At 49.2% G+C, this 18,073-nt stretch overlaps 1 protein-coding gene across 6 annotated transcripts; it reads right to left on the bottom strand.

The window, feature by feature from the left end:
- Window positions 1–6: 6 nt before the first annotated feature.
- PFKFB2 (6-phosphofructo-2-kinase/fructose-2,6-biphosphatase 2) lies at window positions 7–17,999 on the bottom strand. Of its 6 annotated transcripts, none has more exons than XM_059675733.1 (14): window positions 17,874–17,999; window positions 17,242–17,358; window positions 16,457–16,550; window positions 14,915–15,022; window positions 8,697–8,822; window positions 7,852–7,948; window positions 7,355–7,421; window positions 7,140–7,214; window positions 6,719–6,775; window positions 5,733–5,857; window positions 3,157–3,364; window positions 2,600–2,746; window positions 1,495–1,599; window positions 7–740 (listed from the first exon to the last, which is right to left on the bottom strand). In XM_059675733.1, the coding sequence occupies exons 4-14, from the start codon at window positions 15,003–15,005 to the stop codon at window positions 453–455; spliced, it is 1,386 nt and encodes a 461-aa protein (XP_059531716.1). In that variant the 5' UTR covers window positions 15,006–15,022; window positions 16,457–16,550; window positions 17,242–17,358; window positions 17,874–17,999; the 3' UTR covers window positions 7–452. The 6 variants fall into 6 exon arrangements, with proteins under 6 accessions (XP_059531716.1, XP_059531712.1, XP_059531714.1 ...); XM_059675729.1 differs by having other exon boundaries at window positions 14,915–15,010; window positions 16,439–16,632; window positions 17,242–17,355; window positions 17,874–17,993; XM_059675731.1 differs by lacking the exon at window positions 17,874–17,999 and having other exon boundaries at window positions 16,457–17,739.
- Window positions 18,000–18,073: the final 74 nt, after the last annotated feature.

Below are 18,073 nucleotides of genomic sequence, written 5' to 3'. Positions count from 1 at the left end.
CCTTCACCTTGACCTGGAGTGATACAGCTCCTCCCCTGAACCCCAGACAGTTATCAAGACAGCCACCCAAGAAGCCACCCAAGCAACTGCGTGGCTAAGGAAGGATGTAAGCCCATTTTCGATCCCTCCATGCAGACAAAACAGGAGTAAGTGCTGCAGCCAGGACCCCATGGAAGGAAAGAGCGTGGCCCACCTGCAGGCTTCCCCGCCGGTCAGGTAGGTCGGGAAGGGAAGTGCCAGCACTTCCTTCCAGCTCCACCCAGAAACTGTCCTAAATCTAAGGATGAAGATGCTTCTAAGGTACCACCCTCCTTGTAGCCAAAGTAACAAGCTGGCAGTGTCCAACTGCTTTTCTGAGGCTGCCAGAAGCGTTAGCTCGAGGCTGCCCTCGAGCCAAGCAGGACTGAGCAGCCCAGCAGCAGCCCCTCCACCGGGGGCTTTTGGACCAGCAGTCAATTCAGCCAGTAGCTGGCTCGGTGGCTGCTGGGCGCCCCACACTGGTGCCTGAAGAATGCACTCCAATTTGAGTGAAAGAGGGGGAGGCCCAGTTGCCATGGATCCTGGTGCCACCCCGAGCCCAGTCCCCTCCCAGCCCTTCCCTCAATGGCACCTGCGCCCTTATCCAAGAAGTAGGCCAGGAGGCAGCGCATGACAGCCTGGTGGGAGATGACGAGGACATTGCCCTGGCGCTCCAGCTCCATGATGACAGGCTCCAGCCGCTGCACCAGGTCCTGGTACGACTGTGGGGGGAAAGTGGGCAGGCTGCTAGGAGGCCGGGCGCAAGCTGGCAGCCGAGGCAGAGGCTGTGTCCAGAGTAAAGAGGCCACTGCTCCTTCCTCCCCAGCTGGCTTCCCTCCTAGAGCTTCAGCGACTGCATGTCGCCTGCTAACTCCCCAGCTTTGGAAGCTCCTAAGAATATTGAGACCTTTCAACGGCAACATTCAGACAGAGGAAACTCCAGATCAAGAAGAGAAAATCTGCATTCAGCACGTGGGTTTTTTCTTCCCCAGATTAACGGGCAGAGCATAAGGCAACAAGGGGCTCCTGGAGGCCCCCTGGACCTCGGTCATACTGTTAAATTCCTTCATCTCACACATCCCTAGACTGTGAAGCCACTTAGACCAGGAAACAGCCCAAACTCTGAAGCTGACAGGGATTTCATTCACAGCCCATATATCTACTTGGTGCCCATATCTGGGCATGGGATGTAGTGAGTGGAATGAAAAAAAATAAAGTGAAAAAGATGGTGTTGATTCTACAACATACTCAACAGTTTGTCTTGCCGCTCTTTCCCCTAGAGATCTTAACAAATGAATGAGGCATCTGACTGCCTAAGCTGAATTAAAGACAGTAGGACCCTAAGTTAGGAGGATAAACTAAGTTCTGCCTCAAGTACCCTTTCTAGATCCCCCCAAATCCATTCAATCCTTCCCCAAATTAACACTAAACTCCCAGCACAGGGCGGGGCAGTGGCGCCACATGAGGGAATCTCACCTCCCCGCTAGGATAGCGATACAGATATTTCTCTTGATCCCGAAGTGCGAACTCCTCTGGGTACTGCTTCTCAATCTCTGCGTAGGTCATCTCCTCGCACACGCCCTGCAAGGAGCCACACTGGCTTTCGGAGGTACACTGGCCCACACAGCCCCACACAACGAAGGCAGACGACACTGAGGAACGCTAGTTTCTTACTACGTGCCAGGCACTGTGCCGGGTGCTTGCACGTCCTACAACTGCCTGGCCAGGGTGTCTGGGACGGGCGGGGTCAGGGCCACTGCGGAGAGGAGGCGGCTTCTCTAGCGTAAGCTGCCACTTTCTCCTACTACTGTGGGGAATCTAAAGGTCGAGAAGAGTCAGCGGGATAAAAGGAACAGGAAGCAGGGAAGGAGAGGCAGCGGAAGGGACTGCAGAATTCGTGCAGAAGGCATAGAAGGGTGCAGAGGGAGCAAAGAAAAAGGATTGCCTACTTTTGTGCTCAAGGACAGAGAAAGCCAAGGAAACAAACGGAAAGGACTTTTTTTAGAATGGCTGGCCAAATGATCTAAGTAGACATTAAAGAAAAGAGCTGTTAGCTATTTCTTTTTCCCAGGAAGAAAATATACCGAGGTACCAAATGGAACTCCCAGGTGCCCCCAAATTGGCTGGAGTGCCATTCCTGGCACAGGTGTTCTAGCAGCAGGAAGCCCTAATTAGGGGTAGAACTGTTCCTCCTTCCTCCCCACACCAGCCACAGTGTTAGCTTCTGCAATGTCTCTACTTGGTGGTTCTAGACCAGTGATGGCGAACCTATGACAGGCGTGTCAGAGGTGACACGCGAACTCATTTTTTTGGTTGATTTTTCTTTGTTAATGGCATTTAAATATATAAAATAAATATCAAAAATATAAATCTTTGTTTTACTATGGTTGCAAATATCAAAAAATTTCTATATGTGACACGGCACCAGAGTTAAGTTAGGGTTTTTCAAAATGCTGACACGCCGAGCTCAAAAGGTTCGCCATCACCGCTCTAGATGTGAGGTGAAACTGCCCCGATGGTGGCCTCTGAGAGCGCCTGCCTGAATCAGAGGCTCTCCCGGCCACCCGCGCTGCCCACTCACAGCGTCAATCTCATTCAGAATCTTCCACTGCTCGTAGGTCACCCCCAGCGACTCCGCAGTCTGGATAGTCCTCTTCAGCTGGCTCGTCCACACCTTGAGATCTGCTATCTCCTGTTCCTCCAGAAACTTCCTGAGAGCTTGGGCAAACTGGGGTTTGAAATGAAAGTTTAAAGAGAGGAAACACGGACACACACATACACCTGCTGACTCGGCCGAGGAGGGCGCCGTGCGTGACCGCAGTCAAAATCGGAAAGGTGCTCCGTGCGATAAACCCAAGAGGAAAGGAGCTCCGCTGAGGTGCCCTGGTCTCTGCCAAGCACACAGGCTGTGCCCGATAACCGATGGCTGAAGGACCACAGCACGAATGGTTCCAAGCTATCCACCCTTCACTACGGAGCTAGAATCAGTGGACAAGGAAAACCTTTAGCCCTTGCTGGACCACCTGAAACCTAAGCCTCAATGGGGTTTAGGAAGAATTAAGGGGATAACAGAGATGACCTCCACTACGCCCTCTAATTCTAAGCCTGGGAAACCCAGCCTGCGGGCTAACTGCTCACCTGTTTGCCCCGCACTGAGAGGCCAGAGTCGCCCCCAATCTTCCCCAGGAGGTTGAACTCGCTCTCCCCGTGCCGGCAAAGGTAAATGGTGCGGGGATAGACGTGGATATTCATGAGGTAGTAGACTATCTTGCTCTGAATGTAGTCCTGGACTCTGTTCACTAGAAACCGCTGGCCCACGTTGATCACCTTGATGAAAGAAAGATCCCTGGGACAGAAGGGGAAAAAACATCCCCTGAGTATAAAAATCTGAGGATAAGGGTGGCAGGGGAAAGGATGTCAGCGTTACTCACAGACTCACTGCAGCTCTCCTCCTCCCCTGTCAGAGCCCCGCCCGGCTGAATGGTAAGAGCTGGCTTACGCCCCAGAACCGAGACAAAGTACAATCTCCCGAACTCCTGGTCAGTCCCTCAGCGCCTACACTATGCCATGAAATAAATGTGATCGGCAGAACTCAGGCTCCCGTGAGGGGCTACACTAGGTGACCTGAAGGTTTTGCTAACCTTGAATTTGGGTGAGAAGCACAGCCTCCCATCTGAGGGGTCGAGACCTGGCCAGAGTACAGCATCACCAGCGGTGAGGGGGAGGCAGGAGAAGCAGAACCAGAGAAACCTCTGTGCATTCCTGGCATCTACCTACATCAATCTTCTCTCAAAGGCACTTCCGTGGACAGTCGCTTTGTGGCCACCATGGAATTACCTCATTATAAAAATAATGCTTATTCCAAAAAAAATTTTTTTAAAGGTACATTGATGCAAATAAAAATCAATGTACCATAAGCCTACCACCAGAGATAACATCTATAAACACACACACACACACACACACACACACACACTTCCAGAATGTGTTCTATGTAGGACTTTGGAGGTAACTAAAGAATATACTATTAGGCCATATCGAAGGCGGTGGTTTGCAACCTCTTATAAAGAACACCTGCAGCCGAAACCGGTTTGGCTCAGTGGATAGAGCGTCGGCTTGCGGACTGAAAGGTCCCGGGTTCGATTCCGGTCAAGGGCATGTACCTGGGTTGCAGGCATATCCCCAGTGGGGGATGTGCAGGAGGCAGCTGATCGATGTTTCTCTCTCAACGATGTTTCTAACTCTCTATCTCTCTCCCTTCCTCTCTGTAAAAAAGCAATAAAATATATAAAAAAAAAAAAAAAGAACACCTGCAAATACTAACATTCCGGGCAACCCCTTGAGGAACTGAAAGACTCCACAGCAGACCAGTGAAGTGATTCAGCAGTGGTTACGCACACTTGTCTCATTTGCTTGGCTGCAGGGCTGTATTCTTATTGGGCTAGAACTGGAAACTGCTGACTGCGTGCCTTTTCAAAGGCCACATTCTCACAGGGGTTTTTTTTGTGTGTTTTTTTTAATTTACTGGGGTGACACTGGTTAATAAAATCATATAGGTTTCAGGTTTACAATTCTACAATACATCATCTGTATATTCTATTGTATTTAGCACTCCAAGTCCTCACGAGTTTCCATGTGCACACATCTTTCTTCAACATGAACTTGACCTTTTGCTATGGCTCCTATACCTCACACACATCAAGTTAACGTGTATTGTACTCCACTTTGCTGATAGATGCTGCCATAGTAACGACAGCTAGCCATGACCAGACATTTCACTAAGCCAGGCATGTTCCTAAGAACTTCGTGTTTAATTTATATACCTAAATGTTATCTGTTATATGTAAACAAGATACATATTACATATACATTACATGCATATACACATGCATATAACATACACATTGTTTTATATTGTATATGTGTTGTTATATATGTAATATATGTATGTATATGTATTAATATATATTATTTAACATATATGTACACACACATACACTTTTAAAATTGATCAAAAGCTGATGACGTATCTCTAAGGGGTACCCTACATTACCCTTGTTTTAAACTACTGATCTAGAGCAGTGCTTCTCAACCAAGGGTGATTTTATTCCCCAGGCAATGTCAGGAAACATTTTAGGCTGTCACAGGTTGGAAGTTATTACTGGTATCTAGTGAGCAGAGGCAGGGATGCTGCTATATATCCTACAATGCACAAGACAGCTACACAGAATTATCTACTTCAAAATGCCAACAATGTGGAGGCTGAGAAATCTTGCTCTAGAGCAGAGATGGGGAACGTCTGGCCCGCAGGCCGTACAAGGCCCACACAATCACTTGGTCCGGCCCTGCCAAAGCATTAGAGGTGAGTTAATTCAATGTCTGACCAAATATAGCAGACTAATTTTTAAGTTGATAATTTTGTATGGCCCGAGAATTATGTTATAAACACCCAAATGGCCATTGGCAGGAAAAAGGTTCCCCGCCCCTGCTCTAGAGGAGAGAGAGGAAGAATTGATGATCGTAAAAACAAAACACTTCAGTGTACAAGGGTAAGATGCAACCCACATAGAAGCCACAAATCCATACCTTGCTTCTCTGAAGAGATACAAGGGTCTGGAATGGCAGAAGGGAGTTTGGGAACAGAGAGAGAGAAAGGCTCTTTTCTCAAATGAGATCCGTATTCATGCTCTTTAAACCGTGGCCTCAAACCTTACTTGTCATAGTTGTCTGGGTCAAGGGGCTGATAGGTGACTTTGTAGCACTCAATTCTCTTTAGGAAGTCCTCCATCACATTCTCCCTGTTCCTTTCAGGGTAGTCAGGGCTGGACACCTTTACTTCCTGGAATCACAGAAGAGCAGGACCTGGTCAGAGGTCTGTCCTCACTGGCCCTGCTGCAAACAGCCACTGCTAAATAAAGAAAAGGAAGTCCACAGCAGTGGCCTTTCACTGCAGCGCTGGCAATCCCCACTCACTGAGCACCACCCCCACTCTGTCCTATGATCCTGGCAACCCAGAAGGGCAAGACAACTGGGGAGTCATGTGCTTGCCCTTGGCTGAAGGACAGCCGGCAGTCGTGCAGCGGAAGCTGCTCCTGGGCCCCGATCCCTTCATGCACCTCCTTGGGAAGACAGAATGTGCTTCCATTTCTCCCTATGACCATTTAGAATAAGATGCGTGATTGGACGCATGCCTGACTTGGACCAGACGCCTCTTCCTTAGACGATCCCAAGTGCCCACGTTGCTGGGAGAGCACCATCTTGATACCATGCATGGATGTCTACTTGGCACAGCACAACCCATCAAATGGGCACTGGTTTATACTCTGACCATTAGACAAATGCTGGGCGGATGACCTTCCTAGAAAGTGGCCCTGACAGACCATGAGAGTTTGGTCTATTCTAAGAAGACACCTAGGCCTTTGTATCCAGCTAACACCCAGAACACGGGGCCAGTCTAAGTCCTGGTCTCCATTCAACAGCTAATACTTATTTTATTCCTCAAAGCCTGTTTCCTCTCCCAAGAGTGTGGAAGTACAGAACGGTGCTCTGGCAGATCAAACAGATCAGTCAGTGATGTTAAACATGTCTATTTCTTTCTTTCATTACCCAGTAGACTCTCCCCTCCTACCGTCCCCCCCCCTCCACATACACACCAGGCACAAAGGAAAAAGAGGTGGTGGTATACAGGGGTGTCACCCACCAGGATGTTGGCAGCGATGACATCAGGATCATCACACACAGATTCCACAAAGAACACCTGGCCGGAAAGAGAGGGCAGTGATGAATGAGTCAGAATTGGCCAGGCTGTTCATTAAGAGCACATGCTCATACCTACCTCACCCAGCCACCACATCCCCCAGGATTTTCTTTCATGACAGTGCCTTCAAGGCCTGTTCATTTAAAAATAACTCTTACCACATCCCCAGGGCCTCAGACATATAGGCTAAGGGGCTGAGAAAGTACCTGCAAGAAAACACTCAAGGATTGTGGGCCTGCCCCAAGAGAACAGAATCATATACCCAGTCTTGGCCTCACTCACCAGAGCCAAACAGATCTGCATGTGCCTTCCAACTGCCCACTTCCACTCATCCCCTTTCCTCCGATGTGGAGTCAGATCCTACCTTGAAGGAATTCTCCTCGGCAAAGTTCAAAATCATGTCCCTCCTCTCCCTAGTTGTATTGGTGGCATCAAACACCTGGGAAGAGCGCCCACAAGGTCAATGAGTGGGGAGGGAAAAATGGAATCCCTCCAAGGTGGACCCAAGGGAGCGGGGGGAGAGGTACACAGCTTTGAAAGGGTAGAGACCCAGGCGGGGAAGAGGTAGGCAAGGCTTACCGCAATCTGCCCGCTCTCCTCGGTGAGATACGCCTTAACGTCTTCTAGGGCCACCACAGCACACTGTCTGCCGTGAGAGCAGAGGAGGTCAGCAGGGCGAGTGCAGCGAGACCAGGCTCAGGCATAGCCAGAGACCGGAGCAGCTGGGTTGCTATCGGAGTCACGTCCCTTCCTGCTTAAGTTTTCTCACTGGTCAAACACTTCCCTAACTAGATCTTTCAACTCCCCCCTGAGATGTTTATCTCAGCCTACATCTTTCCCTTTCCCCCAGCCCATGCATATATCTTATCCCTCTGTAGGCTTAATCTGCAAGCATACATACATCTCCCTAAGCCCTGTTCTTCTACCCACACAAGCCCAAAGTGACCTGTCCAGAAGATAACTTCCACTCCAAATCCCCACAAATATTTACTGAAAAGGAAACTAAGCCCCATTACATCCACTCTTAGGATGGCCGAGAAAGAGCTGGCCCAGAGGTCAGGCGTCAGAAGACTCACTTGCGAATCTTCATGGCCTCCTCGTTGTCGTGCCGGAAGAAGTCATAGGACTTATAGGACTTGACTGCTTCGCGCCGATATACCCCAAGATTAAACACTGCAGAAGACACCAACACCCCTAAGCACCGAGACAATACAGTGGCCCCACCAAAGGGGACATCCTGGTCTAATGTCAGAGTGGCCAAAGGGGATACAAAAAATAAAAATAAAATTAAAAAGCACCAAGGCATGTAGGGAACAATACCAGGTTAAGAATCAAATTATGCTGGAGTTCAGACTTATTAGACCTTGGGCAAGTCTTAAGTTTCAATTTCCTCAGCAGCTTCCGCTATGTCACTGGGGTACTGCTAGGATTAAACAAGATGATATATAGGTCAGGGCTTTAAAAATGTAAAGTGTAGCCCTAACCAGTTTGGCTCGGTGGATGGAGCATCTGCCTGTGGACTGAAGGATCCCATGTTCGAGTATGGTCAAGGGCACATGCCCAGGTTGCAGGCTTGATCCCTAGTGTGGGGCATGCAGGAGGCAGCTGATCAATGATTCTCTATCATCACTGATGTTTCTATCTCTCTCTTCCTCTCCCTTCCTCTCTGAAATCAATAAAAATCTATTTTTACAAAATGTCAAGCGTATACGGTCAAAGGCATTGAGGAAAGAATCATATATTCTGGAGGAAGTAAGTCTGTGAGCAAGAATAAAGTCAGCAAATCCAGAAGCAACAACTGCTTCTGCCAGAAGCACCCTGTAACCTTGATGCCAGGAAGAATGAACCCCGCAGAGGCCTGTGAGATGGAGGAACGGATCGTTTCCCTTCCCAAAGAATGAGCGACCCGACCCGCACCTACCTTTGGTGGGCACTCCAATCCAGTTGAGGTAACGTGTGAGTTTCTTGGACACATAGGTCTTGCCCCGGGCTGGCAAGCCAATCATAACAATGAGCGTCGGGGAGTTGGTCATGTAGGACGCCCAGGCTAGAGAGAAAGGAGACAGAGCAGAGCTAAGTGACGAGGGGCCAAGTCAGGTGCGTGCACAGGGCTAGCGACTTCATAGCTAGAATCTTGTTTAATCCTCAAACACCTCAATGAGACAAGGGTCCAGGAAGACTGAGAAGGCAAACTGAAGACTTATCAGGCAAACCCTCCTGAAAGAGTAGAAGAGTCATGTAGGAAGTCCCCAAAACATGAAGACATGTTTTCCCCACGTGCCCAAGGTCTCACAGAAGTACCCGAGGTGGAAAGAGATAGAAAGACAGTAAGATGGCACCCTGCTCAACGCAAGGATGATAATTGCTTCAAAGGACGGTCTTATGTCTGGAGATCCTACCCATTTAGAACTGAGCAGGCTCTTAGAATAGGTCCAGCAGAGTGTGTAGGCTGATATCTCATCTATCCCTTCAGAGCCATGGGCAAGAATTTAGCTTGCCCACCACAAAAAGAGCCGGGCTTCAAGTTGTTTTGGCCTTGCACTCGGGACATGAGCTTAAGCCAGAATGTCTAAACCACCAGTGAGATTAGACTGCGGAAAAGCCTACGACCAGGTTCCGACTAGACCTCAGGAAACTTCAGTGAAGCTTAGCCCACAAGGGCATCACGGCCAGCCTGCCTCAATGGCCCACAGAAAGCAAGACAATTTAGAAGCAGGAACAGCCATTGGTTCGGGCTTCCTTAGGAAACTTATTTCAGAAATACTCATTTACATACTCACTGGACAGGTGGGGCAAACTAGATATTCAGAGTCAGCCAGGTGACTTGCCTATGGACACACAATAAGAAAGGGAAGAGCTGGTACTAGAGTCCGGATTTCGTGCTCCCTCGGTGGCTTTTCTCCTTAAAAAGAGCCTGGGATTTCTCATCAGCTTGCCCATAGGATCCGACTCCTCTCTGCTCATCCTGCTGTTAGAGGAGTGGTGGATGAGGGCCCCGCACTGCTGCCAACCACTTCCCGCGGGCCAAGACCCGAAGGAGGTCATCTGGGAGGCTTGGCTCTGTGGGCTCCCCTAAGGGCACAGGGACGGGAGAGGGAAAGAACCAACTGCCTTCACTTCCCAGCACTGCTTTCCAGAGGATGCCCTGCAAGTCGTTGCTGCTGCTCTACCCTGGGACAAGGGGACCCCATAGGGCTAAGAAACAATTCTGTAAAATCGGGGAACATGGGTAGAAAAATCATCACTTTTCTTCAGGGAAAGGAATGTCAAAAGAGCTCAGTGGAGAAGTGGGCAGAAGGGCCCGGGTAGAGAACAGACCTCGGAAGGAAGAGAGTTTCCTAGGGGTGTTTGGCAAGAAGTACACGGAAGCCAAGGAGTGGCCCAAGTGGTGAGGGAGGGGTAGGCTCAGGGTCAGAGGGCTTGGCACATAGACAATTCCTGGCCTGGGCACCGGAAGTGATTTTCATCTCTCATCAAATCTGCAGGACAAAAGCAAGAGAACTCAACCCAGCATCCTCAGCTGATGTTCATCCCTGACCCCTGACCCCTGACAGGCAGATCTCTCTCCCTGGGATCAGCTGCCCCGGGATGTCAGTATTTAAATCCTCCTGAGTCTTCACTTTCTCCAGCTCAGCGCCTCGATCTTCTCCATCCCCCGTGATCTGGCTCATTACCTGCACTTCCAGGCCTGCTTTGTCCACACCTTCCAGCCCATTAGGCGCTTGCCCAAGGGTCCTATTACCTCCCTAATGCTGAAAATAAACTGATGCTTGGGAGCTGCCCTGAAGCCAAGGAAGGAACCAGCTGCTCTGTGTAAACCAAACTGGACGGAGGGCTCGGAACAAAAGAACACAAGGGTCACTAATGTCTCCCCACAGTGGCCCCCAGAACCACACCACCTGCCTCTGCCCACAATCCACCCACGCACATCTGCCGCAACCAGGGCTTCTCATTTTCCACACTTCCTGTCTCAAACTGCCACATTAGCAGAACCAGGAACAGGCTGTCCTGCCTGTTAAAAAGCACCCCCACCTTAATCTTCAGTAGTACACACTTCATGTTGATTAATTTCAGAGACAATGTAACACACCCATGGACATATCATGGAAAGCTGTTTCAATCTTGAAAGCCTCTTCTATCTTCTTTACATGAGGTTTAACTCACTTTCTCAATCTTTCACTTACTTTCCTTTCAATGAACACACTCATGGAAATGAGGAAATGAGGGCTTGGTGACTTCCCTCCTATAGACAGACAAACTCAAGCTCAGAGAAAAACAGCATGGCCCACAGTAGAGAGTCAATCAAGGTCAGGGCTCTGACCAGACTCCTGGTTTCATGGCCACCCATTCAGTCCCAGCCTCCACTCTTGTCAGCACCTGACCAAGGAGCCATGTGGTAATAAGCACAACTAAGCTTTCTAATCCGATCCTGAAGGGTGGTCCGGAAGGCCACTGGTTCCCAGCCTTTTCATGATCAAGGTCTTCTTCACTACTTGTCCTAAGGAGAGCCAACATTTTCGAAATATGCTGCCCATTAAAGTGTGTTTCATTAGTAATATCTTTTTACTCATCAGAAGTCATAAAACTGACAGTTATCGCCTTCTATTTGACTGATAGGCATGAAATACCCAAACTGCTAAGAAAGTTGTTTTGCTAATCAGTGCAGCTATCCTATATAATCCTATATAATAAAAGGCTAATATGCAAATCGACCGAAGGCAGAAAGACTGGTTGCTATGACACGCACTGACCACCAGGGGCAGACGCTCAATGCAGGAGCTCATGGCTGGCGAGCACAGCCACAGTGGCGGGAGCCTCTCCCACTAAGGATCTCTGACTGCTAGCTTAGGCCGGCTCCTTGCGGTGAGCTAGCTTAGGCCCGCTAAGCCCTCAGTCAGACATCCCCCGAGGGCTCCCGGACTGCAAAAGGGCACAGGCCAGCCTGAGGGACCTCCCCTCCGAGTGCATGGATTTCGTGCACCAGGCCTCTAGTAGGTAATAATGTCCAAGTACCATCAATTACTTTGAAATATTAAAACAGTTTACAATACAGAACTTTGTAGGACAGTCATGCTGATCAACATTTTAAATGTATCGATCTTTTCTTCTATTATTTCTATAGAAAAGTTGCTAGCACAGACATGCAAAGGTGTGTGTGTGTGTGTGTGTGTGTGCAAGGATGCTCACTGCAGTATTGTTTGTGATAGTGGAAAACTGGAAACAGAAATGTCCATCAGGGGGAGACTGACATATCCATACAATGCAATACTGTGCAGAATGAGGTAAATCTGGATTTACTGACATGGAAGAAAATGTCCAAAATATAGCAAGGGGGTGGGGGTCGGTGGAATAATGGCAGCAGAACCAAACGTGTACAGCGTGAACCTTTTTTTCTTTAATAGGATACACCAGAATGAGCTGTTAGAAAGAAGCAGACTTAACAGGGACAGGAGAAATTGTGGGAGATTTTTTACTTTTCACTTTCTTTCTGTACTGTTTGAATATTTCATGAGCATGTGCTGCTTTTGTCATTAGGGAAAGGTATACATGGGAATTTGTCTGTTCCCGACCTACTCAAAATAGTAAAGAATAGATGAAACGAAGAAAGAAAAGCATGTAGACCTCCCCCCACACACACACACTACTGCTTTCAGAGCCCTGACCGCAGTCCTCCGAGCACCCTAAAGGCACCTCAGCCATCACCCCACCCCTGGAGCAGCTGACGTCCCAGGAAGGTTCCTTTGTTGGCTTTGGTTCCCTAAAGTAATCCTTCAATCCCCAGCTCAGTCACTTCATAGAGTCCAAGTCAGCCAGCACAGGTGTAATTAGCACCAAGGGGATAATGGCTGAGCTATTAATAAAAGAACTGCTGGGTATGAACACTGAGCAGCCAGGGAAGCCCGTTCCAAAATGCAGGCAAATAACAGAGAAAAAGGAAATGAATTAACACATATTCTCATGACTGTATTTCTCCTTTGACCGTAAGGGTTTCATAGTCCAACCAGAAGGGAGAAGAGATGGGGCAAATGAGGGACAGGGGCTTTAGGACAACCCAAATGCTTCCAGTGGGGCAGAGGGTGGAGCTTCGAGAGGCGGATCAGAGCCCAAACCAGGAATGAAGAGCCCAGAGGGCTAGAAACCTGGGATTACTGTTTCTTGGCTAATCAGAAGCCTTCAGGGCAGAAAACTTGCAAAGAGTCAGGAAGGCAGATAGGAGATTCCTTTGGAGAATAAAGCAGAGTCCCGACTGACACTGGGCATTCATTGTGCAGGGACAGAGGCTCCCACAGGTATCAGCTCCTCCCCACACATGTACCGGCTCTCTGTGCCCTGGTGAATCAAGTGCACCTCTCTTTAGAATGTGCATCCACACCCCAAAATCTGGGTTACAATACTGTCAAATAAGAGGAGAAAATATTCTTTATTGAAAATATAATTCTTCATGGGGTTCTTTTAAACAGAGAGCTCCCCATCAGAGCATTTAGACCACAATTCAATTTAGATATTTCAAGAATAAACACAACATGCAAATAGAACCGCCAGTAAAAATAATACACCTAGCTACGTGCCCAACACTCTTCTAAGTGCTTTCCTATATTTCTCATTTAATTCTCGCATCACTGCGGGGGGGGGGGGGGGTGCATGCTATTAGTATCCTAATTTTACAAAGGGGGTAAGCAACTTGTTCAAGTGCACATGGCCAGGAAGTATTAAATCCCAGATTCAAACACAGAGGTTCTTACTCTAGAGCAGCGGTTCTCAACCTGTGGGTCGTGACCCCTTTGGCGGTCGAACGACCCTTTCACAAGGGTCGCCTAAGACCAATGGAAAACACATATAATTACTTATTGTTTTTGTGATCAATCACTGTGCTTTAATTATGTTCAATTTGTAACAATGAAAATACATCCTGCATATCCGATATTTACATGACGATTCATGACAGTAGCAAAATTACAGTTATGGAGTAGCAACGAAAATAATTTTATGGTTGGGGGTCACCACAACATGAGAAATTGTATTAAAGGGTCGCAGCATTAGGAAGGTTGAGAACCAGTGCTCTAGAGGCTGCCCTAAAAACAGCCCGCAGTACCTAGGTCTCTGCCCTGGCAGAGAAAGGAGACCCTAACCGGCAAAGTATGCCAACCCCAGTATGACATCCAAACCACCTGCCCCTGCTACAACCCAAAACCCAGCAAGCCTCATGGGCGCCGGGTGAAGAGATTATCATCATTAATCCTGAGACTGAAAAGGGCATGAGATCAAGGTCGAGACTCTGGGGAAAGCTTTGAACATGAGATGATTCCAGGTCTCATGCTGCCTGGCTGTTTCCACCTGCCAATATATATATAACCACTGAAGTGAGAAGACTGACTGCTGGCAAGATGCAATCTGGACGCTGGGGGAAGAAGGATTGGCATTCCTTTAGGTTCCCCAAGACATCTGGAGCCCAGTGGCCCAGGACCTTCTGAACCTACTGACCCTTTTGAGATCTATAATAATGCTTAGCACCACAACTGCTTCATCGCTCTGCAATCCCACCTGCCATCTCTGTCTAAATAACTAGCATTGAAAAACTCCGGTGAAACCGCGTCCCCGAAGGAATGAATCTGTAGGGAACATAATCTGCAAAGTTCAAAGGCTAAACCTGTGAGAAAGTAAGGTGCCCAAGACACAGAGAAAAGTCTCTAATGTCAGGGCCGGTTCCACGGAGGGCTGTAGCAATGGGTTCCTACTTGCAGTTTCTCCAATGAGCAGCACCCTCCCAAAAGGTAGCCCAAGAAAAAACCAAGGGAAACTGTTCACAATGTCAGCCCCAGGTAATTCCTGCACACGGTCCCTCCCAGTGTGTACTACTAATGCTTGCCCTAGCTTTCAGCCTGCAGTGTGCAGATACTCCCAGGAGACAGATTCAGGTGAAGAGAGCAGTAAGAAAATGCTGGGCTCCACCCGCAGGCTAGCCCCAAGGACAGACACTTCACCCAGTCTACTTTTTCTTCCCTTTGTAGACTTTGTTTTCAATTCCCATGTCAAAGAATTACTTCTCACTCCCACCAAGCAGCAAAGTCTCGGATGACAACTGTAATCCCAAGATAAAATTCTGGGAGAGTGCAACCCTCTTTTTTTGCCAGAACTTACAACATATCTTCTTGGACAGTCGAAGATTGGAGGCTGTGGTTTGATTGCTGCTATTGTTCTGTTCTGAGGAAGATGCAGTATCCTCAGACATGGCGGCTCTTCAGAGGTCTGGAAGGGACAAAAGGAATGTAAGGGAGGGAAGGAAGAAGACGTTCTTCAAAACACTCCGTGAAGAATGGATCCCTGAGGGATCAGTGGAAAAGTCCAGCCCTCTTTCTCCCAGTTAATAGCTACAGGCCCTAGGACAGCGGTTCTCAACCTGTGGGTCGCGACCCCTTTGGCAGTCAAACGACCCTTTCACAGGGGTCGCCTAAGACCATCCTGCATATCAGATATTTACATTACGATTCATCACAGTAGCAACATTACAGTTATGAAGTAGCAACGAAAATAATTTTATGGTTGGGTCACAACATGAGGATCTGTACTTAAAGGGCCAGAAGGTTGAGAACCACTGCCCTAGGATAAGGCGTGAACCCAGAGCCCTTGGGGTTTCCTCGTCTGCATAAAAATAGAGCACTAGAATCTTGCATTTATAATACTGATTTAGGAGTGCCATTCACATAAATTATCGCCTTCACTCTTTCCAATATTCCTGTAATAAGGCAGATTTTACTACCATTTATTACTCCTTCCCATTTTACAGATTGAAAAACTGAGGTCAATCAAATTGTGTGGCTCATCCAAGTCCTTGCTGACCTCAAATTCTAGTTTAAGAATCTGGGGAGAGTAGTGGCAGCAGGTGTGTGGGGGGGGGGGGGTCGTTGGGAACAGATAAAGTTCATTATCACAAACAAATGGCAGTCCAATGGTAGGACTCAGTCCTGGAAAAAAAAATGAGAAAGTGGGAAAATATCAAATGTGTTCCCTTAAGGAAAAACTGTAACTGGACAGACACCCCACTTCCAGCACGTCACCATTTCTCCTCTGGTGCTCTTGCTCTGCACCGTCTCCCCATCTAACCCCGGGACAAGGTTTATAGAAGGAACATGGGGGCACAAAAGAGGCGGTAAATGACTTCCTCAAGGTCATATACAGAATAAGGCTATGCAAACACCCTAAGGTGTAATCAGATCAGTTCAAACTGGGGTGGGAAAGCCCCCGAGCTCACTCCCCAAACCCAGACAAGCAATTCGTGAGGAAGGACGGTCCTATGGCTTTAAGGACCTGGCACTGGCTGCGCTCCCACTGACCACGCAAATCCTCCAACCCAGACACCTGCTGCGATCCAAGTCCCTGGAGGTCCGCACTCCGGGCTGCGTCTCGGGGCCGGCACTTCCCCGAAACAGCAGGGCGCCTTCGTCTCGCACCTCATCCGGGTGTACGCAGTCCCCCTCCTCCCGCCCTCCCAGCCTCTTGCAGGCGCAGTGCAGCTGTCGCTCACCCTGTGATCCCCAAGATCCCTCCCGGCAGCGACCCCGGCAGCTCCCCGGTAACGAAGCAGACACCAGCCCACACCCGGCGGCCTCGGGCCCGGCACACCAGTCATTCGCAATTCAAGTGCCCCCGCCTGGCTCCACCCACCCCCACGTTGGTCCTCACCTGGAGAGAATCTTCGACCAATCGGCGCCCGCAGACTCCAGGGGGCGGGGCTCCAGGAGGACTCGCTGACGCAGGCTCCCCGAGGAGGACGGCGCTGTGAAGGGGAAAGAGAGCACGTTCCCAAGTTTCCCCGCACCGTGGAGGTTGGTTGCATCGTTGCCCGGCAACTAAGAAGGCTGGGGGCGGGGTTTGTGGAAATCTGCGGTTTTTTTTGCATACTCTCGCGAGAGTGGACGGAGCTGTCAGGAGAGGGTGTGACTTTGAAGACACAACTTTGGGGAGGTTAACCCTTTCCCGCCTTGCGTCTCCGCGCTTGAGCTGGTTACCTAAGGCTTGCAGCGGTTCTCAACCTGTGGGTCGCGACCCCTTTGGCGGTCGAACGACCCTTTCACAGGGGTCGCCTCAGACCATCCTGCATTTCAGATATTTATATTACGATTCATAACAGTAGTAACATTACAGTTAGGAAGTAGCCACGAAAATAATTTTATGGTTGGGTCACAACATGAGGAACTGTATTTAAAGGGCCAGAAGGTTGAGAACCACTGGCTTAGGGTGTTTGCATATCTTTCTCATAGGCCAGACTTTCTAAATTAAGAAAACCAACTCATCGCTGAGCCGCGAGCTTCTCTGGACCCAACCGCATATGCCAGTGGACGTCTACCACCTTCACCACCCCCTCCGACCGCCCACACTATGCCTTCTGCTCGGGTCATCTTGAAGAACCAAAGAGGAAAACGGGTCCTGAAGGGCGTGAAAAGACTCAAAGTTTACATGTAACTTACGCAGAGGTGGAGGTGTTTGCAGGGGAGGTGAGTTTGCACATCTCAAGGACACTTCCCACGTGCGCTTGACGCTCCATTCTGTTGATACACCCCCTCCTCGCAGGTCTGGGCGTACTGCTCTAAGGGGGATGGAAAGCGAACAATGAGTGTGGATTTCTTGCAAGAGAGGTAAACTCAGAGATGTCTTTATTTCTCCTTCGGCTGGGGGTTGAAGTCTTCCTTCAAACATCTCATAGGGAAGCCCTATTACAACGCCCAGTCTATGAGAGCTGCCCTCTGTGACTCTATAACTTTACCCATTCGGCAGGCATTGACTGAGCGTTTATTTGCTGGACACAGCCGTCGGTTCTAGGGATGCAGGGTTGAAAGGGGTCACATAACCTCGCATGATCACGTTGCTGTGAAGTTCAGTGGTTACGGGTCCTTGACAACCCGCCCTCTCTTCCGATCACAGTGCTTGCCACACGGAAGGCAGGAAGGGAACCATCTTCCTGTTTGTGTACTCGGGGCCTGAGCTGGAATGTGGGTGACACACACAAGTCCTCCTCGTTCCTTCTCCGCATGCTGCCACCCCCTCCCTGCAGGTGGCAATTGCCCTGGGGCCGAGGGCAATGGCACAGCCTGAGTCTGACCTCATACTGAGCTTTCTGATGTGGCCAATGGACGTTTGCAGGTGACAGCCTCCTGCAGGTGGAGAGGCCAAGTCACCCCTCAACCTCAGTGAGTCAATGTTTGCCGCCGCCATGAGTCTATTCCTGCGCCCCTGGTTATTTTCGGCCGGTCCTTTGACTCACTGACCATGCTTGGCATTCATTTGCTTGCTGAACCATGA

The sequence above is a fragment of the Myotis daubentonii genome, chromosome 18, assembly GCF_963259705.1.
Source record: "Myotis daubentonii chromosome 18, mMyoDau2.1, whole genome shotgun sequence".
NCBI classification, from domain to species: Eukaryota; Metazoa; Chordata; class Mammalia; order Chiroptera; family Vespertilionidae; genus Myotis; species Myotis daubentonii.
Note: the sequence above shows the minus strand (reverse complement) of the source record. Positions and strands in the feature narration are given on the sequence as shown.

What these genes read in the sequence shown, in the direction of transcription:
- PFKFB2 (XM_059675729.1), bottom strand. Translation starts at nt 17,986, where the DNA reads ATGGCGGCGGCAAACATTGACTCACTGAGGTTGAGGGGTGACTTGGCC. An exon ending in GCAAACACCTCCACCTCTGC is followed by an intron (nt 16,633 to 17,241) that starts GTAAGTTACATG and finishes CCCCGCCCCCAG; the next exon opens with CCTTCTTAGTTGCCGGGCAA. An exon ending in GACCCAGACAACTATGACAA is followed by an intron (nt 3,365 to 5,732) that starts GTAAGGTTTGAG and finishes CTTCTGTCCCAG; the next exon opens with GGATCTTTCTTTCATCAAGG.